We start from the raw sequence: 20,096 nt of genomic DNA, 5'->3' as shown, positions 1-20,096 counted from the left end.
TTTTTTTTAATAATTTTTTTTTATTTTTTTTTTTTTTTTTTTTTTTTTTTTTTTTTCTTTTTTATTTGTATCTGAATTGTTGTGTTTGTATTAAATATTTATTCAATTCTGCTTCATCTATTTACTTTCTTTTATATATTTGTTTATTTATTTGTTTGTCTGTTTTGTTATTATTTTGTTTATATATATATATATATATATTTTTTTTTTTGTTATATGTATATAATATTTGAAAGAGATCCTATTAAATATATATTTATGCATAAATATGAACTATATTAATTTGTCTATAACATAGAATAATATGTACAATCATAATAGAATAAGATTGTATCTTACATATATTTAAAAATTAAGAACACATATATAAATAAATATATATATATATATAATAAAATGTATAAAAATATATGTGTCTATATTGCTTTATATCTTTTATTAATTCTGAAATGCAATTGTTATGGCAAATCAAATTTGAGAAATTACATAAAAGGATTTAATGAATCTATAGAGGATGATAAAAATCCCACTTTTGAAATAAAATTACCAGTTATTAATTTTCCTGTATCTTCGAATGATATAACAAATGATTATAAGAATGATGAAAAGGCATCAAGACATAATTTGTGGAATAATGAAGAGATAGAACCTTCTAAATATTATTCAGTATTACCATCATTATTAAATGCTGTTTATTTATTTTCATCTATATGTTTTATACTTTGCTTAACTGGATTAAATGCTCATAGAACATCTAAAAGAGGTAATATTCTTGGTTTTATTGGAATAGTAGGAGCTATCATAATAACATTTAGTCAAGTAGGATTTGGATTCAGATATAAATTATTTCTATTAATTGTTATTCCAGCTATAACTATAGGAGTATATATAGCTCATAATGTTAGTATGGTGCAAATGCCACAATTAGTTGCTTTGTTTCACAGTTTTGTTGGGCTAGCTGCACTTTTTGTAGGATTTTCCAAATATCATTCCGAATCTTTTGAAAATTATGAAATTAGTACTATACATTTGTTAGAACTTTATGTAGGTACTTTTATTGCTTCTATTGCATTTATTGGATCTTTAGTTGCTGCTGGTAAATTAAGTGGTATATTAGATAGTAAATCATTAAAATTACAAATAAAGAAAGTTATTAATATATTATGTATCGTTCTTATTATTATATTAGGATATTATTTTGTCACATTAAAATCATTATATTTAAAAAGTATATGTTTATATATCTCATTAATTATTGATTGCTTTCTTGGGTTTCATTTAATAGCATCAATTGGTGCTGCTGATATGCCAGTAATTATTAGCGTATTAAATTCTTATTCCGGATTTGCTACAGCTATTAGCGGATTTTTATTACATAATAATTTATTAATAATTTCAGGGGCACTTATAGGTTCCTCTGGTGCAGTATTGTCATATATTATGTGCATAGGAATGAATAGAGATATATTTAATATTATTTTAGGTGGATGGGATGATTATGAAAATATAGGAGAATCTTTATATGATCAAAATTTTATAGAGAAAAAGAAAAAAACTATAAATTCAACAACAAGTAAATACGTTGCAGAAAATTTAATAAATGCAAAAAATATTATTATAGTTCCAGGTTATGGTACTGCATTAAGTAAATGTCAAAGAGAATTAGCTGAAATTTGTTCTATATTAACATCAAGAAATATTAATGTTACTTTTGCTATACATCCAGTAGCAGGTAGAATGCCTGGGCATTTAAATGTTCTGTTAGCAGAAGCTAATATACCTTATAATATTGTAAAAGAAATGAATGAAATAAATCCTATACTATCTGAAGCTGATATTGTTCTAGTTGTTGGTGCTAATGATATTGTGAATCCATCATCTTTAGATCCTTCAAGTAAAATTTATGGTATGCCAGTTATTGAAGTATGGAAAAGCAAACAAGTAATCGTTTTTAAAAGGACATTAAATACAGGATATTCTGCTATTGATAATCCGTTATTTTATTTCTCCAATACATTTCTTCTTTTTGGTGATGCGAAACATACAACTAATCAAATTCTAACTATTCTTAATGACTATGTTAATCATAAATATCCAGATATTTCGGATCAAGATAGATATATAAATAATGACAAAAGAGAAGTTCGATCTTCATACTCTCTTACGGATAGTTCAAATAGTATCGATGATTTAGCATATCAGGAAGAAAATTATCCTAAACCTCGACGAGTTATAGGACTTATAAAGGATGAAAATTTGGGAGTAAATAACGATCTATTGATTGAAAATATGCAATCAGAAATAGAATATATACCAAATATGAGAGACCCAAAAGGTGTTGCTAATTTATCTATTGTACCCATATCTCCAAAATTTGTACCCAAGTTGAGACTAATGGGTTTCCGTATATTAGTTGAAAGAGATATAGGTACAAATATATTAATACAAAATGATGAATATATAAAATATGGTGCTGAAGTTGTTTCAAGAAATGTTATTTTTGAACAAAGTAATATCATATTAAAAGTGGATCCACCTACAATAAATTTTATTGAAGAAATACAAAATAACACAATACTTATTAGTTATTTATGGCCAAGCATTAATTATCATTTATTAGATAAAATGATACAAGATGAAGATAAAAATAATATTACATATCTAGCTATTGATGAAGTTCCTAGATCAACGCGGGCACAAAAATTGGATGTTAGGAGTTCTATGAGTAATTTACAAGGTTATAGAGCTGTTTTAGAAGCATTTTTTATATTACCTAGATTTAGTAAATCATCAATTACAGCAGCAGGAAAAATTAACCCTGCGAAAGTTTTTGTTATTGGAGCAGGAGTTGCAGGATTACAAGCAATAATAACTGCAAAAAGTTTAGGAGCTATTGTATATGCACATGATTCAAGATTAGCAACAGAAGAAGAAGTGAAAAGTTGTGGTGGTATATTTATAAAGATACCAACAAATGAAAGAGGAGATATTTTAAATATGTCTACAGAAATGAATAATGAAGAATATATAAATTTACAAACTAATATATTTAAAAAAATTATAAAAAAATGTGATATCTTAATATGTTCAGCTTCGGTACCAGGAAAAACATCACCCAAATTAATAAGTACAGAAATGATTAAGTTAATGAAGCCAGGAAGTGTAGCTGTAGATTTATCTACTGAATTTGGAGATAAACAAAACAACTGGGGAGGAAATATTCAATGTTCTCAGTCAAATGAAAATATTTTAATAAACGGAGTACATGTTTTAGGAAGAGATAAAATAGAAAGAAATATGCCTATGCAAGCGTCTGATTTATTTTCTATGAATATGATAAATTTATTAGAAGAAATGGGTGGAGGAATACATTTTAATATAGACATGAATAATGATATTATAAAATCATTGGTTGTTATTAAAGATGGGAATATTTTATATTCACCTGATAAATCTTTAGAAAAATTAATAAAAAGTGAAAGTGTATTTATAAGTGATCAAAATGAACTTATTGAACCATTATCAGAAAAAAAAATTAAATATCCAACAGGTTTACGTTTAACAGAAAAATTTATTGAATCAGATACATTTTTTTGTATTTCCTTAGTATGTGTTATAATACTTACATTTTTAGCGGCAACATTTTTATCACAGTCGGATATGCAAAGTTTATTTTTGTTTACATTATCTACAATTGTTGGTTATTATTGTGTTTGGTCCGTAACACCTGCTTTGCACACACCACTAATGTCTGTGACAAACGCGGTAAAAAAAAAAAAAAAAAAAAAAAAAAATATACATATATATGTTACCTTTGAAGGTGAACAAAAAAAAAAAAAAAAAAAATTATTACATAAACATATATATACATATATATTTTTTTTTTTTTTCTTGTTAGTTATCTGGAGTTATTATTATAGGAAGTATGATAGAATATGGAAATGGTTATAAAGATATAAGTTCTATATTATCTATGCTTGCTACCTTTTTATCCTCTGTCAATTTATCAGGTACAATTTTATCTCATAATAATTAGAAAATTATATGTACATATAAATATATATGTGTGTTCTTTTATTATTTTATTTTATTTTATTTTTTTTTTTTTTTTTTTTTTTTTTTTTTTTTTTTTTTTTTTTTTTACATATAATTTTACATTCTTTCTTTTCGCAGGTGGTTTTTACGTAACAAAACGAATGCTTGATATGTTCTTCATATAAAATAAAAAAATCCTACAATAATATTTAATTATATTCTTTTGTCAAATTTTTAATGAATTATAAATTATTTTTACATCTTCTTGTATAAATGTGAATATCTACTTTACGTTTAAATTAATTTTTCTTACTATATATAATTTATTATACTTGGTTAAATGAGTTCAAATTTTTTTTTTGTTATCTGATACACTTTTTTTTTTTATGTTATAGATTAAATATAAAAATATTTATTCTACTAATCATTTGTATTTTATTTTATTGTATTGTTTTTTTTTGTTTTTTGTTTTATTTTCTTGTTACAAAAAAAAAAAAAAAAGAAAAATAGAAACAATGATAAGTATAAATAAATATATATATATATATATATATATTATATATATTAAATAATTGACTACTAATTTATAATTTAAAAGATATATATATAAACATTCATAGTTATAAAAAATTAGATGGTTTATTTTTATTTTTACTTTTATTTTTATTTTTATTTTTATTTTTATTTTCATTATTATAATTTAATGTTATTTATTTCATCAGAAAAATATTATAAAATAGAGAAAATGATGTATATAATATATTCCTTTAAAAAAAAGAAAAAGGATATAGATAAATGTATAATTAATAAATATATAATAAACTAATTAAATATTTATAAAATTTACAAAAAAAAAAAAAAAAAAAGAAATAAAAATATATATTCATATAAAAAAAATTATATATATATTAATTTATAACATCGGTTGTATTATTATATGATTGGAATGATAACATATATTCTAGAATAGAAATTTTTTTAAGAATATTTTTGTCTAATCTTATTATATGATTAAATAATTCATAATTTTTATTGGGACCAAAAAAAGTATCATCTTCAGCATTAAATGAAATTATATTTAATTTTTTCATAAATTCTGTGTAATTAATTTCAAAAATTTTTGTTAAAGCTTTTATATCATTTTTTATAGAAAAAATGAATTGTTCAGTTTCTAACTTTTTTAAATTACTATTATTATTGTTATCATTTTGGCTAGTATTTAATAAATTGTTTTTAATTTTTATTATATCATTATCAGAATTTTCATTACATTCATCATTCATATCATTGTCAGAATTTTCATTAGATTCCTCGTCATATTCTTCACTTGTTTTGAATTCATTTCTATAATAATTTTCATATGTGTTATAATAGGAATTATCAAAATTAAGATCAAATTTTATTTTTAGAAATTTACTTAGTTTTAAAAGTATTTCATATATTTGTGATGGAATAAAAATTAAGTTTAAAATATTATTTGAAAATAATTCGTTAAGTAAGAATTGTTTATCCATAGAATTTTTATTTAGAAAACCATTCTTCTCTTTATATATTATATGCTCTTTTATATTATTATATTTTTGTTTTTGATGAACATAGCTATAGTTTTTGGTTTTATCTATTATTATATTTGTAGAATTGTTATTTATTAATAAATTGGTATCCATATTATGAGATGATATATTATTTATATAATGTGGTGAGGACGAAATATTACTATCTTCATCATTTTTTCTAATACTCGAATTAAAAAATTTTTGTTCATATTGTTTATAAATATCATTATCTTTATATTCCTCATTTATATAATAATTATATAATTCTTGATGTGGAGTTTTTATTGGTATTAATATAGTTTCTATTAAAAAATTAATATAAGATTCATGATTCTTTTTAATATGAGTTAATGATTTGGATTCAGATAAATTTATTATAAAACGGTTCCATGAATATTTTAAGATCCAATGGAAATATGTATACAATGTGTTGATAAAAAAATAAATTTTATATTTTAATACACATAAAGAACTTAATATCATATAATAGTTATCAAAATGTACAGGTTTTTTGGATTTTACATATTTATAAAATATATATACCAAATTTAATATATGAAAAGATTTCTTAATTTCTAAGAAATAAGAAAAGATTGCAGAATATTTTTCTAAACATTTTGAATCAAATAAAAAATTAATAAAAGGTGATCCTTTAGATTCTATAATTAAATTTCGATAACTAATAACATTTATATTATTATTATATAATGTATTTTCTTTTAATTTTAAATAAAAGTTTTTATATATGTTTGATATTATTTCTTCTTTATAAAATGTGTTAGTCAATTTTTCACATATGGAATATTTTCTTAAATTCTCATCAATTTTTAAATCAGATGAACATTTAATATTATTTGGATTATCATATTGAATGGTATTATAATTTCTGTTATCAAAAATATTTTTATCAGCACATGTGTTATATTTTTCATATATAATATCATCTTTCATATTATTATTGTTTATATATATGGGATCTTCCTCATTTTGTTGTAATGACATGTTATCCTTTCCACTATTGATTTTTTTATAATTTCTTTCTTCAAAATTTGGTGGATTATTATATTCATTAACAGTTTGTATTATTTTATTATCATTTTGCATATGTAATAAAATTCTTTTCTTCTGGTATTTCTTATTATTTTCCATATCCTTTATTTTTGATAATATTATTTTCATATGTATTAATGTAAATTTTTGATGTAAAAAAAAGGAGCAAGTATAATTTCCATCATCTGTATAAAATTTTTTTTTTTTTTTTTTTTTCTGTAAAATTATATTTGTATTATTATAAACACACTGTCTAAAAATAGAATTCATGTTCCTTTCATCAATTATAAGAAAAGAATTTTCTTTAAAAATAAATTCAAAAAAAGGTGAAATATAATCATTGATTTCTAAAAATACTAAACTACGTAAACAAGAAAAATATTCCAACAAATAACAATATTTCATTAAACTATATAAAAATATACGATTACTTCTATGATATATTTCAAAAAATTGTTCTTGAATATATTTCTTTATATATATATCATAAGATATATTTAATGATATAATATTCTTATTAAAATAAGGTAAGCATTTATTTTTACTTATCTTTAAAAATTTATATAATATATCAAGTGAACTATTAGGGTCGTCTTTTAAATTTTCTAAATTATAATAATAATTAAGGGTATTTAAATGTAAACTTTTCATATTATTAGTATATTCTCCAAAAAATAAAAGGTCATTCGAATTATCATCATTACAAACAGAAGGTAATTTATTATATGTATTATAATACATATCACTATTATTTTTAGATATATTTCGATATTGATTCAATTCTTCTCTTACATAATAATCAACATAATCAATATTATTTTTCTCATTATTAATTTTCATATGTAAACGAATATTATTCCCTAAATTTATTATATAAGAAACAAAAGAATGAAAAAATTCTGGACATAACAAAAATTCATTTTCTATTTTAATATCTAACGTAGTGTAATTGTAAGGATATATCACGTTTTCATTTTTTTCAGGGCATATAAAAAATTCATTATTTTTGTCATATATTTGCCCTTTCTTTATCCAATCATTTATATATTTCGAATAATATATATTTAATTCATCTAAAAAATATCTGAATACTTTTTCTAAATATTTGTTATTTAATATTTGAGAATTTCTCCAATATAATATGAACATATCATAACACACACAAAATTTTTTAGCATTATCATAATGTGTAGAATATAATTTCTTATTATGTATCTTTTTTTTATGATTATTATAAAAATACGAATAAACATTAGAATCATATAATGAATATGATAAAATGACGTTTATGAAATCATATATATTATCCCACATAAAAAGATAATTTATTATTAAATAATTTAAACGAATTAAACTTAATGATCGAAAGGAAGATATTTCTTCAATTGGATCTTGATCAATATAATAATAATTATTATTATTATTATTATTACGCGAATTATTTGAAATAATATCTTTGTTCATCATATTCATATTATATTTTTTTGTGTATATATTATTATTTTCCTTATTATTAATCTTATTTCTTATATAATGTTCATATTTTCTATCCGTTCCATTTTTCGTCTTCCTATATTTAATAAAATGACGTAATTTCAAATACTTCAAAATTTTAATGTCCTCTATTTGTTTTAATAAATTCACAATTTGCTCTTTAGTAACACTAACAATATCGTATTGTCTTAATATTAAGAAGTTATGATAACTGTATAATATATTTATAATTCTTACCCATTCGGAATATATATTTTTTAATGAACGTAAAAAGCAGTTTAAAAAATTCTCTTCAGAATAATTATTATAACTGTTACAATTACTATTAATATAAATATTATACTTCTCATTATTATTATTATTATTATTATTATGATCCTTATTATTGTCAATATTAACACTTATCATATTATTAAAAAGGAACGAAAGAAATGCATTATTGTTCTTAGCATTTTCGTTATCCATATTTTCTTTGATATTTATTATATAATTGAAAATGTCATATAAATCGTAAGGTAAGAAAGAAAGAAAATTTCTAAAATTATCCATTATACATATAAACATATTTATATAAAATAATTTTTTAGTTATTTTCTTCATTTTTTTAATATAATTATTAAATATTTTATTTTTAATATTATATAATTTCATATTCATCATTTTTTTTATAACAACATGGTAACATATGGTAGAAATATTATTTTTCTCATTCAATTTTTCAAAGAATAATTTTTTTTTTTTTTTATAAGTTTTTCCATTAATTTTTTCATAACATTCCTTTTTCTTTTCAATATTTATATAAAATAAAAAGTCATCTTTAATTTTTTGCTTGTCCATTATTTTATTAAATAAAAAATCTGAACAATTCATATAAAAGTTATTTTTAAATTTTATAGGACAATTTAACGACAAAATCATGAGAATTTCTTTTATAATAAATGATTCACTGACATAAAAGCTCTTTAATTTGTCTGTCCTTCTAATATATTTTTTTTCATTCATATCTTTATTATTAACACAAATTTTATTATGTATTTCATTAATCTGCTGATTTTTACATTTTACAACCTCATCAATAATAAAATTATTATTATTATTATTATTATTATTATTATTATGTATGTTGTCATTCAATTTATTATCAACTTGATTTGTATCATTTAGATAAATATTTTTATCATACATCTGATTAGATAATTCCTTCTTTTCTTTGTTTTTATATTCATTACTATCTTCATCATATTCATGTTTATCCCTTACTTCGTGATGATTAATTTTTTTATCTGTAAAAAATACATTACGTAAATTATATATATCCGTTTCATAAATTATATCATTTTCATTCTCTAAGATATTGTTATTTTCATATATTTCTTCTTCATACACATTTATATCATTAAAAAAGTATTGCTTTTTTGGTTTCAATTTATACATATTCTTTTCATATTTGCTTTTTTTATTCTGTCTTCTTTTCATGCTTATAAATATATCATCATCAGAAGAAATGGATATTACATTATTCGAATGATTTTTTTGCAAATTTTTTGTCTCTTTATTTGAATTATCTTTATTATAATTATTGCATTTATCTGATTCAGGTATTGTATATATATCATTATTTTTTCTTGATCTAGGCATTTTTTTTTTTATAATTCTATTTGTATTATCTTCATAATAAGGATAAGTGTAAATACATTCAAATATTTTCTTAATAACATTTTCATAAACCAGTTCATTTTTATTTTTCATATAATTTTCCATGGATCCATTTTGTGTTTCATAAAAATCGCTACAATTATTTTTTTCATACGTTTCTTGATTATTCATTTTAATACTCTCATCAGATGCTTTTTCTTTACTTTTGTTTTCAGTCATTTCATATTGTTCAGATGCTGAAGAGCACTGTGTATAAATATCATCATTATATTTATTCTCATCATAACTACAAAAGTTGTCGTCACGTTTTTCAACATAGTTATCATTATTTACATAATTACTATCATCTAAATAAAACTCCTTCAAATATTTTTCTTGTTCTTGAATATTATAATTGTTTATTTCATCCAAGGCTAATTTTTCATTCATATTTAATTTGTGCATATATCCATTTTGTAGATTTTTTTTTTCCTGCTTTTTTTCATTGTGTTTATTCTTTGTAGAGAAATATTTCTGAAACAATAAATCAACCTGTTTTATATTTTCATTTTTTGAACTTTCACTTATTAAAAACAATAATTTTAATATAACATATTTTAATTCATATCTATCATTTTCATTATATATATAAAAATTATCACTAAGAAAATTTTCACATAAGTGTTTAAAAACACTTTTCTTTTTATACTGCGCATTAATAATTAGCTCGTTGATAAAATCATTAATATCATCAACTACTTCATTATCATTAACATCTTGGAATGGATACAGAGATATTTCATTTATTGATTTCGTAATTAAATTATTTAAAAACTTTTCATTTGAATATTTTTCAAACTTATTAAATAAATAACCTAAATATTCTTTCTGCTTTTTTCTTATTTCATTTATATAAGTAGACGTCATATTACATAAATGTAAATTTTTGCATAAAGGATTGGAAAATTAATAAAAAGCAAATAAACAAAAAAAAAAATAAAATAAAATAAAAAATAAAAAAATAAAAGGAACAAAAACAAAATGAATAAAAAAACAAGTTATTTCATAATATAAAACCTTTCTCTTCTGTCTTAATCAAAATTATCTTAAAAAAAATAATAAATTATAATAATATTATAGTATAAAATATAATATATACATATAAATTTTATTAACAGATAATATACAATAAGAAAATAAAAGTACACCATAAATAAATAAATAAATATATATATATATATATATATATATATATATATATATATATATATATATAATTATGTATAAAACAAATTAATATAAGACTATAATAAAATAAGTCTTTTCAAAATAGTACTATTATATATTTATATATACAAGTATCATTCAAAATGAGAAATATAAAAAATATCACACATATAAAATAATATATAAAAATATACACATACAAAATATAACATATATATATATATATATATATATATATATATTTATTTATTTATTTATTTATTTTCTTGTTATGAATATTATCCAAATAAAATTTCAATCACAATACACAATAAATTTAAGAATATGAGTGGTATTTTAAAATATATTCTTATAGTGTAGAATAACAATTTTATATTATTAAATATATCATTACTGTTTAAACTTATATCTACGTTTTTATACTTTTTCAACTTCTTTTCATTTATAATTAATACACTATTTATCAGCAGTACTATACTTTCAAATAATAAAAAAAAATACATACTCATTTTTTTCAAAAATATTCGAAAAAAAATATAAAAATATAAAAAATATCAAAAAGTAAAAAGGAAAAAAGAAAAAGAACACAAAGGAGCAGCTGAAATAATAACTTTAATAAAAGATTAAAGAATTATCACCACAAAAATAAAAAAAAATAAATAATAATAATAAAAATAATAATAATAATAATAATAAAAATAAAAATACATATATTTAGTTATATATATATATATATATTATATATATATATTTTTCGCATCTTATAAAATATTACAGCCTTTTAAATTAAAAATATAAATAATAATATTAACACGTTTTTTATATATTTGTCATTCAAAAATAAAAAATATATATAATATATATATATACATGATTTATTTGATTATTAAAAAAAAATCAAGATATTATAATTTATAAATATTTATTACAACATTATATAATATATATTCGTTGCCTTATTTTTCGTTCATAGTATAAAAAGAATAATAAATTGTAAAAATGTGAGAAATACCAAAAAAAAATTAAATATAATAAAATATAAATAAATTCAAAAAATTATATATTTTATTTTATTGTTATTTAAAAGGGTAAACTAAAAAAGTATAATTAAAAAAAGAAATCAAATAAACCTTAAATAAATATTTATATATATATACATATAATAATTATATATAAATTATACATAAATATATATATATATATATAATATATATATAAAGTGAAATATTTTTCAATATATATCATTTTGTTTAAAAAAAAAAAAAAAACAAATTCTTATAAAATGATTATAATATTATATTATATGTTATTATTATTAAATTTATATTTAATATTCCTATTTTTTATATCATTTAAATTATATCTATTTAATATATCCAAATCATCTTTTTTTTTTTCTTCTTTATCAGTTTTTGTATTTTGTCTATCAAAAAACTGTTCAATAAGTTTCTTTTCACGGTCAGTTAGTTCAGTATTATATTCAACATCCTTATTAATTTTATATTTATTTAATTTTAGCACTTTTCTTTTGATTTTTTTAATACTAGGTATTAAATAATATGTACTTATAAATGATAATATATCTTTTTTTATTATATTTTTTTCTATGAGTTTAATATCATCTTGACTAAAATTATTAGTGTAAATACGAATCTTATTTAAGGATTTACATTTCGATGTTAAATTGTTTACGAATTTTACTAATTCCTTAACACTACTAAAATAATTATATCTCAAAGATAGTAAGCTCAAATAATTATTCTCTTTTAATTGATCAATATTTCTGTTCACGTTTGTTAAAAAAGGATTTTCCAAATTACAGTTGTCCATCCTAAAAATAAAATATATGAAAATATAAATACAAAGCATATTACATATTAAATATTATATAGCATTTATAGGGTATCCACAATATATATATATATATATATATATATATTTATTTATTTATTTATTTATTTATTTATTTTTTCCCTTACATTATAATTTTACACCTAGTGTTATTTAAGAGATAAAAAAGAAGCTCATGGATTAAAGGATTTTTACCAATACTCATATTACTTAAATTTATTTTGCTAAAAAGAAAAAATATATATATTATGTGTATACCAATAAAATATTATAATTAAAATATATATATATATATATACATATATATAATATTTTATGGTTTATTATTTGTTGTTTTTATATACTTACAAGTATATTATAAAATTTGAAAGGAAATTTAAAAAGTCCTGTAAGTTCATATTCGAGTTGAACAAATTATTGCATAGAGATAATTTATATACTTTTATTCCATATGGATATTCTTTTAAGGAATTAAAATATGATAAATCATCATTACACATATAACAATAATTCAGATTGATAATTTTTACAATCTTATATTTACATAATTTAAAGACACAGTGTATATCTTCTCTACTTATGTTATAATCATACAATCGTATTTCCTTCAGAAAAAAAAAAAAAAAAATATACATAAAGAAATATATATATATATGTGCAGAGTTTTATTTTATTATTCTTGTTCTTCTTTTCTCAAATATTATTAACTTACATTTTCACCTCTAAATATAAAATAATTTAGGACATTTCTATTTATTTCTCTGTTATTGTTTATTTGTTCATAACAATACATCCTCCCATGGAAACTAAGAAAAAAAAAAAATATATATATATATATATATATATGTATATAACCAAACGATTTATTAATAGAGCTATATATATTTTTGTAAAAGTGATGCATTAAAAAAAAAACAGTAATATCCTTAACAAAGTATATGTGAAATAATTAATATTATTCCTTTTCATTCCATTTATTTTTTGTATATCCATATATATATATATATGTTATTTATTATAACGTACCTGTCATTTACTAATATATTAAATAACTTTGCTATATTAAATTTGAACACCTTCATACGTATTGTTACCTCTTCATTATTAAGCGATGCACCTATGGCTAATAATGGGGATTCGTCTTTTTTTAAAAGAGAAATCTTCTTAATGTGATATAATCTTTCTTCTGGGCTATGAACATACATATAACAACCATATAGCTCAAAATATAAATACACAATTTTATCCTACAAAAAAAAAAAAAAAAAGAATTACATATAATATAAAATAAAATTACTACAAATATTTATACATTTAATAAAATGCAAAATCATGTTATGCCCATTATAATATAATTAAAGTGAAAAAAAAAAAATGTGTATAAATATATAAATATATATATATATATATATTTTATGTTGTATGAATTATTACATCTTCGATTGTTTCAGCAAATCCTCTCAAATTACAATAGAAATAATCCTTTATTTCATTAATATTAGTTAAATTAAAAACATTTGGTACATGTTTAGAATATTTTTTTACTTCGATTATTGATAAGTTCCTTTTAAATTCAAACGATATGTCAAATATATCTGTTTGTATAAGGTTTCCATAAATATAGATTTTTTTAAATATTTTATTTAATTTAGATAATATTTTTATTAATGATACAACATCATAGTATGTTAATTTATTAAATTCAACATTTAAATAATTAATATTACTGGATTTATATTCATTTTCATTTTCTTTTATAATATTTAAAATATTTGTTATGTTGTCATGATTTAATCCACAGTTCATTAAACTCAAAAAAGAGATTTGTGTTTTTTGTATTATGTTAGATATAAAATATTCAGCAGAGATATTTGAAAAATCTATAAAATCTAAATAAAGTTCTTTTAATTTCATATTTTGTAAATGTATTATAACTTTATCAATATCGTTTTTAATTATATCAAATGATAATTTAGAAAATAAAGGATTGTTTGATAAATATAGTTTATTACAATGTGCAATTTTAGCAAAATCCAAATATTCACTTAAATTCTGAATGTTCATAGATCTATTTGAAAAATCTATAATATCTACATTATATGAATTTTGTATATATAAAGATATGATACCGTCTCCTATTTTATCATAAGGTACATTTTGTAAATCTAATATTTTTTCATATAAAAAAAAATTAATTGCATTGTCAAGAATCATCAAAGATTTAGATTCAAAATATTTTATATATTTTACCATTAATATTCTTTTAATTATATTATTACATATTAATTCTAGGTCTTTTCCTTGTTTTAATATGGAACAAGAAAATAACATCTTGTTCTTATTAACAGTCTTTAATATTAATTCACATAAGTGATTTTTTTTCTTTATTTTTTCAACCATAGTATTCTCATTTATATTAAATACATATAATAAAGAATTCTCATGTATCATACTGCTATTGTGATAAAATTTTATGTCATATAATAGAAATTCCATAAATAAAATTCCCTTATTTATTTTCTGAAAATTAAAATAAATATGAATATAAAAATATACATAAGTATGGAATGAATATGTTATATAAACATATAATACAAAAAAAAAAAAAAAAAAAAAAAAAAAAACATATATATATATATATATATATATTATATATATGTTTCTTTTTTGTTAAATAGACATTTGTCGTATATAATTTATTTAGTTTTTCTTTTTTTCTCTTACCTTTTTATTTTGAATAAGATAGAAATTAACTGTGTCGTAAAGATAAGTTATATTTATTGATGGATCCTTAACATAAAATAATTTTTCGTTTGTATTGTCATTATAATGTATATTTCGTATATTCATATGTTCATATGAAGAAATTGTTAATGAAGAATAGGTATATGCTGAGCTGTTCAGTTCAGAAGTATTCTTATCTGCATTATTGAATAAATCGCTTTCATCCAGTTGATCTGATTCAACATTTTTCTCTTCATAACTTTTATGTTCATCTAAAAAAAAAAAAAAAAATGAAAGAATTAATTGCACAATATATATATATATATATATATATATATATATGACAATAAATTTATTCACACCAACATATAATATATATTATAATATTTTTTCGAACCTCCGTGTATTTTTGCTAACAAAGAGAATCCGGCTTGTTTTGAAACTTGAATAATTTTCTTTATTTTTTCTTTCTTTTTTTCTTTGGCTTTTACTTCCTTAGCGACGTTTTTGAATATATGTTTTTTCTTATTTAATCTTTTACAAATATAAAATTTCAATCTCCTTAAATCTTCTTCAAAAACACGATTACTCTTTGACATGACTTTATATTTTTTCTTTAAATTTTGTATATCTCTATTATTAAGTGTTTCGAAATTTATAGAACTATCTGTAACATACGTTTCTTCTTTTTCGCTTCCTTCCTCATCCATATCATTATCTAATCCTTCTAATTTTATGTTATCCATTATCTTTCTTAATGATACATTTTCTCTATCTTCTAATGAAATTTTATGTTCATCTAAATTTACGTCATTATCAAAATCGTCGGCTTGTTCTAATCTCAATTTTATTAGATCTTCTTCTTCTTTTTTCATTTTATCATTTTGTAATTTCTCTTCCTTCATTTTTTCATAAAGTTTGATTTCTATAGAAAAGGAAAAGTGAATGAAAATACAATAGGGAAGGATGGCAATTTAAATGGGTATATATTTATGTATCATTATATGAACGTGTAAATATATATAAATATATATATTTTATTTTTCTTACTTTTAAGATCATAAATGTTAATTTTCTTCTCTTTGTGCTTCTTTAATTTTTGAGTAATTCTTGTATAATAACCAGGGGAGTATAAACTGTCTACATAATTATATCTTTCTAAAAGTTCTTTCTCCTGATTCATTTTTTCTAGATTCATTTCGATGCTAGTATGTTTTAGAATATCATCGGTCTTAAAATATTAAAAATATTGAAAACATATATATATATATATATATATATACATATATTTAATACATTAAATAAAGCTATGTATTTTATTCTAGGATATATTGATTAATATATATATATAATAAAATGTAACATTAAGTATTTATAAAATGTATATATTAATTTACAAATATTATATATATCCATTTTCCAATTATATAATAAATTTCTCATATATATTTAATATATATATATATATATATGTTTTTATTTATTTATGTTATTATTTTCTTTTTTATTACCTTTTCAATACAAGAATCTTCATATTTACCCTTTCCATAATTATATAAAAATATATCTGTATCAAATTGATCAGGAATAAAACGAGTAAAATCATTTGTATATAAATCATTTTTAACTTTATTCATTAATATGTTTATATTATCTCTTATTTCAAATTCTTCTCTTTTTTCTTTATTATATATTGAACTGTTTTTATCCATATCTTGGGTATTTTCAATACTTTCTGATACTGAATTTATTGATATATTTATATCATCATCGTTAAAAACGTTTTCATAATGTAAGTAATCCAAAATAGGTTCATGCTTTTTTTTAATTGTGGTTTTCTTCCTTATGTTCAATTCATCAACTTTCTTTCGAACTATAACGTTTTTTTCCTATAAAATTGGAAATATGATATAAAAAAGAAGAAATAATATATATATATATATATATATATATATATATATATATTGTACTTATATTTTTATTTGGTTTCTTTTTTTTCTCTTCAAAGTATATAAAATTTTATTCATTGTAAACTCATCATTCTTTATTTGGTTTACCTTATTTGGGCTATATATAATATAATCCTTGTCCCTATAAAAAGAAATATATATATATATATATATATATATGTATATATGTGTATGTATCTTAAATTTTTTATATTCAAAAATATAGGACAAATGTGTATTTGCGAAAAGAATTACCTTTGTTCTTCATCCGATTCGATAACAGTCTCGAAATCTAAATAAAAAAAAAAAAAAAAAAATTACACATATGTTTATATATGAATATTTATTTATAAATTTTTGACATACTTCTATTTAGAGTATCTAATATTAAGTTCTCAATCCTTGTTTCATCCCTTAGAACATGTTTGTAAACATTCTTTTCATATTTATCAACGATTAATGAATTATCAAAATTTATATTTTTAAATTTTGTAGTTCTTTCATTGTCATGTTTCTCTTTTTCTTTTTCTATAAAATATAAGTATCTGCTTTTATTTGTCCATTTCTTCATATCGTCTAAAAAGGTTTAAAACCGCACACATAAATTTTTCTTATCATTTTATACATACATATATATATATATATATATATATTTATTTATTTATTTATTTATTTAAATATTTTTATTTTGGTTTTACCTTCATACTGTAACATACTATTATCATGAAAAAAATTTCCATTATGAATTCCAGTGTTCGGCATTTTCTCTTCAACATTATTTGATATATAATATTCGTTAGTTTGATTTATATACTCATAATTGTTTCTCTTTTTTGCTTCTCCTTCTTTATGTAACAAGTCATATTTTTTCATAAAAAAATCTTTTTGACGTAAACGTATATCCTCATTAGGAACTTTTATTAAATCGTTTAGAAAACTTACATTTACATATTCTTCCTTATATCCTTCAAGGTTCTTTTGCCTAATAAATAAATAAAAAGTTTGATATCATTATTATGTTATATATATTGTTAATCTGAGAAATATAAAAAAAATTATACATTTATTGATAATATTTTTATTTTTTTATTTCACACCTTATATGTTCTGGATGAAGAAAAGACCGTCCTTCATTTTCTTTTGTAATTAGTTTTAAATTACTATCTTTTATTCCTAAAGAGATAAAAAAAAAAAAAAAAAAATACATACATAAATATATATATATATATATAATGATGTATTAAATATAAAATGATATATAATATTATATATAGACAGTTTCTTAGTTTTTAATATGTACTTACCATTATTTTGTATATTATCAAATTTTTTTATGTAATTATTTTCATTCTTATAGAAATTATTGGAATCGTTTTCCAAGTTTTTATTTCCATCTAAAAAATAAATAAATATAAAATAATTTTACAATAAGATGATATATATATATATATATATATATATAATATTATTTTTCTCGAAGAAATTATTATATTTATATTTTTTTATATTAACTTGAAAAATTCTTATGCTCATCATTCACATTGTCATCAACATATTCGGTAGTAGATAAAAAGGCACCTATGTATAAGAAAAAATTCAGGATAAAAATATATGTATATATATATATATATATATATATATATATAAGTATTATTATTTTATAAAGAACAAATATTATTAAAATTTCATTTCATATTAGCTTTATTATATAAAATTAAAATTTGTGTGTCTTTATATTTATTTATTTTTATTTTTCCAAATTACAGTTTAAATTTTTTAATCTGTTTTTTTGTAAAATTAAAGACTCATCCATAATATATTAATATTATAAAAACTCCTTATCATTTATGAAAGATTCGTTCTAAATGTAAAAAAAAAAAAACAAAACCATAAAATTAAAATATAACCAAACAAATCAAAAAATACAATATTTAAATAAATAAATATATATATATATAATATATTAATAATATAATAATAAAACCATAATTTATTTTTTATTTGAAGAAATTTTTAATTAATTTTTTTTAAAAAAAAAAAAAAAAATTGAAATAATTAAATAATAATATATATATATATATATATATATATATAAAGACAGTGTGTATTAAACTTATTGAGCAACTTGTATTCTTTTGTATATCCATTTATTATAATTTATATTTATTTTATTTAAGAAAAATTATTACAATAAATATATTGAAAATACATTATATTAAAAAAAAAAAAAAAAAAGTGATAATTATACGTTTATTTAATTAAATCATTTTAACTTATTTTAATGAACGTACCAAAATATATGTTTATAATCAATATGCTTGAGAAAAATTAATTAATTAATTTATATATTCCATATTTTTGAAGAAATAAAATATAAACATATGTTTATATAAGTATATATTTTTGTATCCATATTATAATACTTTTTAATATGATATTTTTTTTGTGTGTGCCTTTTTTTTCTACCTCATGATATTATAAATAAAAATATATATGTGTATTTTTTTTTTTTTTTTTTTTTTTTTTTTTTTTTTTTTTTTTTTTTTTTTTTTTTTTTTTAAAATTGGGTGTTTTT

At 18.9% G+C, this 20,096-nt stretch overlaps 4 protein-coding genes across 4 annotated transcripts; 1 reads left to right on the top strand and 3 right to left on the bottom strand.

The window, feature by feature from the left end:
* Positions 1-396: 396 nt before the first annotated feature.
* Positions 397-4,220, top strand: PGSY75_1453500 (putative pyridine nucleotide transhydrogenase; the record flags this gene model as incomplete). The annotated part of the gene is made up of 3 exons (XM_018788218.1): positions 397-3,765; positions 3,899-4,010; positions 4,174-4,220. 3 exons carry the CDS (start codon positions 397-399, stop codon positions 4,218-4,220), a joined length of 3,528 nt encoding a protein of 1,175 aa, XP_018639590.1.
* A 723-nt stretch (positions 4,221-4,943) lies between these two features.
* Positions 4,944-10,697, bottom strand: PGSY75_1453400 (hypothetical protein; the record flags this gene model as incomplete). Its single annotated transcript, XM_018788217.1, has 1 exon — positions 4,944-10,697. The coding sequence occupies one exon, from the start codon at positions 10,695-10,697 to the stop codon at positions 4,944-4,946; it is 5,754 nt and encodes a 1,917-aa protein (XP_018639589.1).
* Positions 10,698-11,275: 578 nt separating this feature from the next.
* Positions 11,276-11,506, bottom strand: PGSY75_1453300 (conserved protein, unknown function; the record flags this gene model as incomplete). Its single annotated transcript, XM_018788216.1, has 1 exon — positions 11,276-11,506. One exon carries the CDS (start codon positions 11,504-11,506, stop codon positions 11,276-11,278), a length of 231 nt encoding a protein of 76 aa, XP_018639588.1.
* A 790-nt stretch (positions 11,507-12,296) lies between these two features.
* PGSY75_1453200 (hypothetical protein) lies at positions 12,297-19,334 on the bottom strand (the record flags this gene model as incomplete). The annotated part of the gene is made up of 18 exons (XM_018788215.1): positions 12,297-12,828; positions 12,977-13,072; positions 13,197-13,453; positions 13,561-13,654; positions 13,875-14,095; positions 14,283-15,368; positions 15,573-15,844; positions 15,970-16,497; positions 16,623-16,803; positions 17,084-17,461; positions 17,630-17,663; positions 17,777-17,813; positions 17,888-18,097; positions 18,220-18,503; positions 18,619-18,694; positions 18,826-18,915; positions 19,034-19,099; positions 19,286-19,334. 18 exons carry the CDS (start codon positions 19,332-19,334, stop codon positions 12,297-12,299), a joined length of 4,491 nt encoding a protein of 1,496 aa, XP_018639587.1.
* Between the last annotated feature and the right edge of the window lie 762 nt (positions 19,335-20,096).

This window comes from Plasmodium gaboni, chromosome 14, assembly GCF_001602025.1.
Source record: "Plasmodium gaboni strain SY75 chromosome 14, whole genome shotgun sequence".
Classification (NCBI taxonomy): domain Eukaryota; phylum Apicomplexa; class Aconoidasida; order Haemosporida; family Plasmodiidae; genus Plasmodium; species Plasmodium gaboni.
Note: the sequence above shows the minus strand (reverse complement) of the source record. Positions and strands in the feature narration are given on the sequence as shown.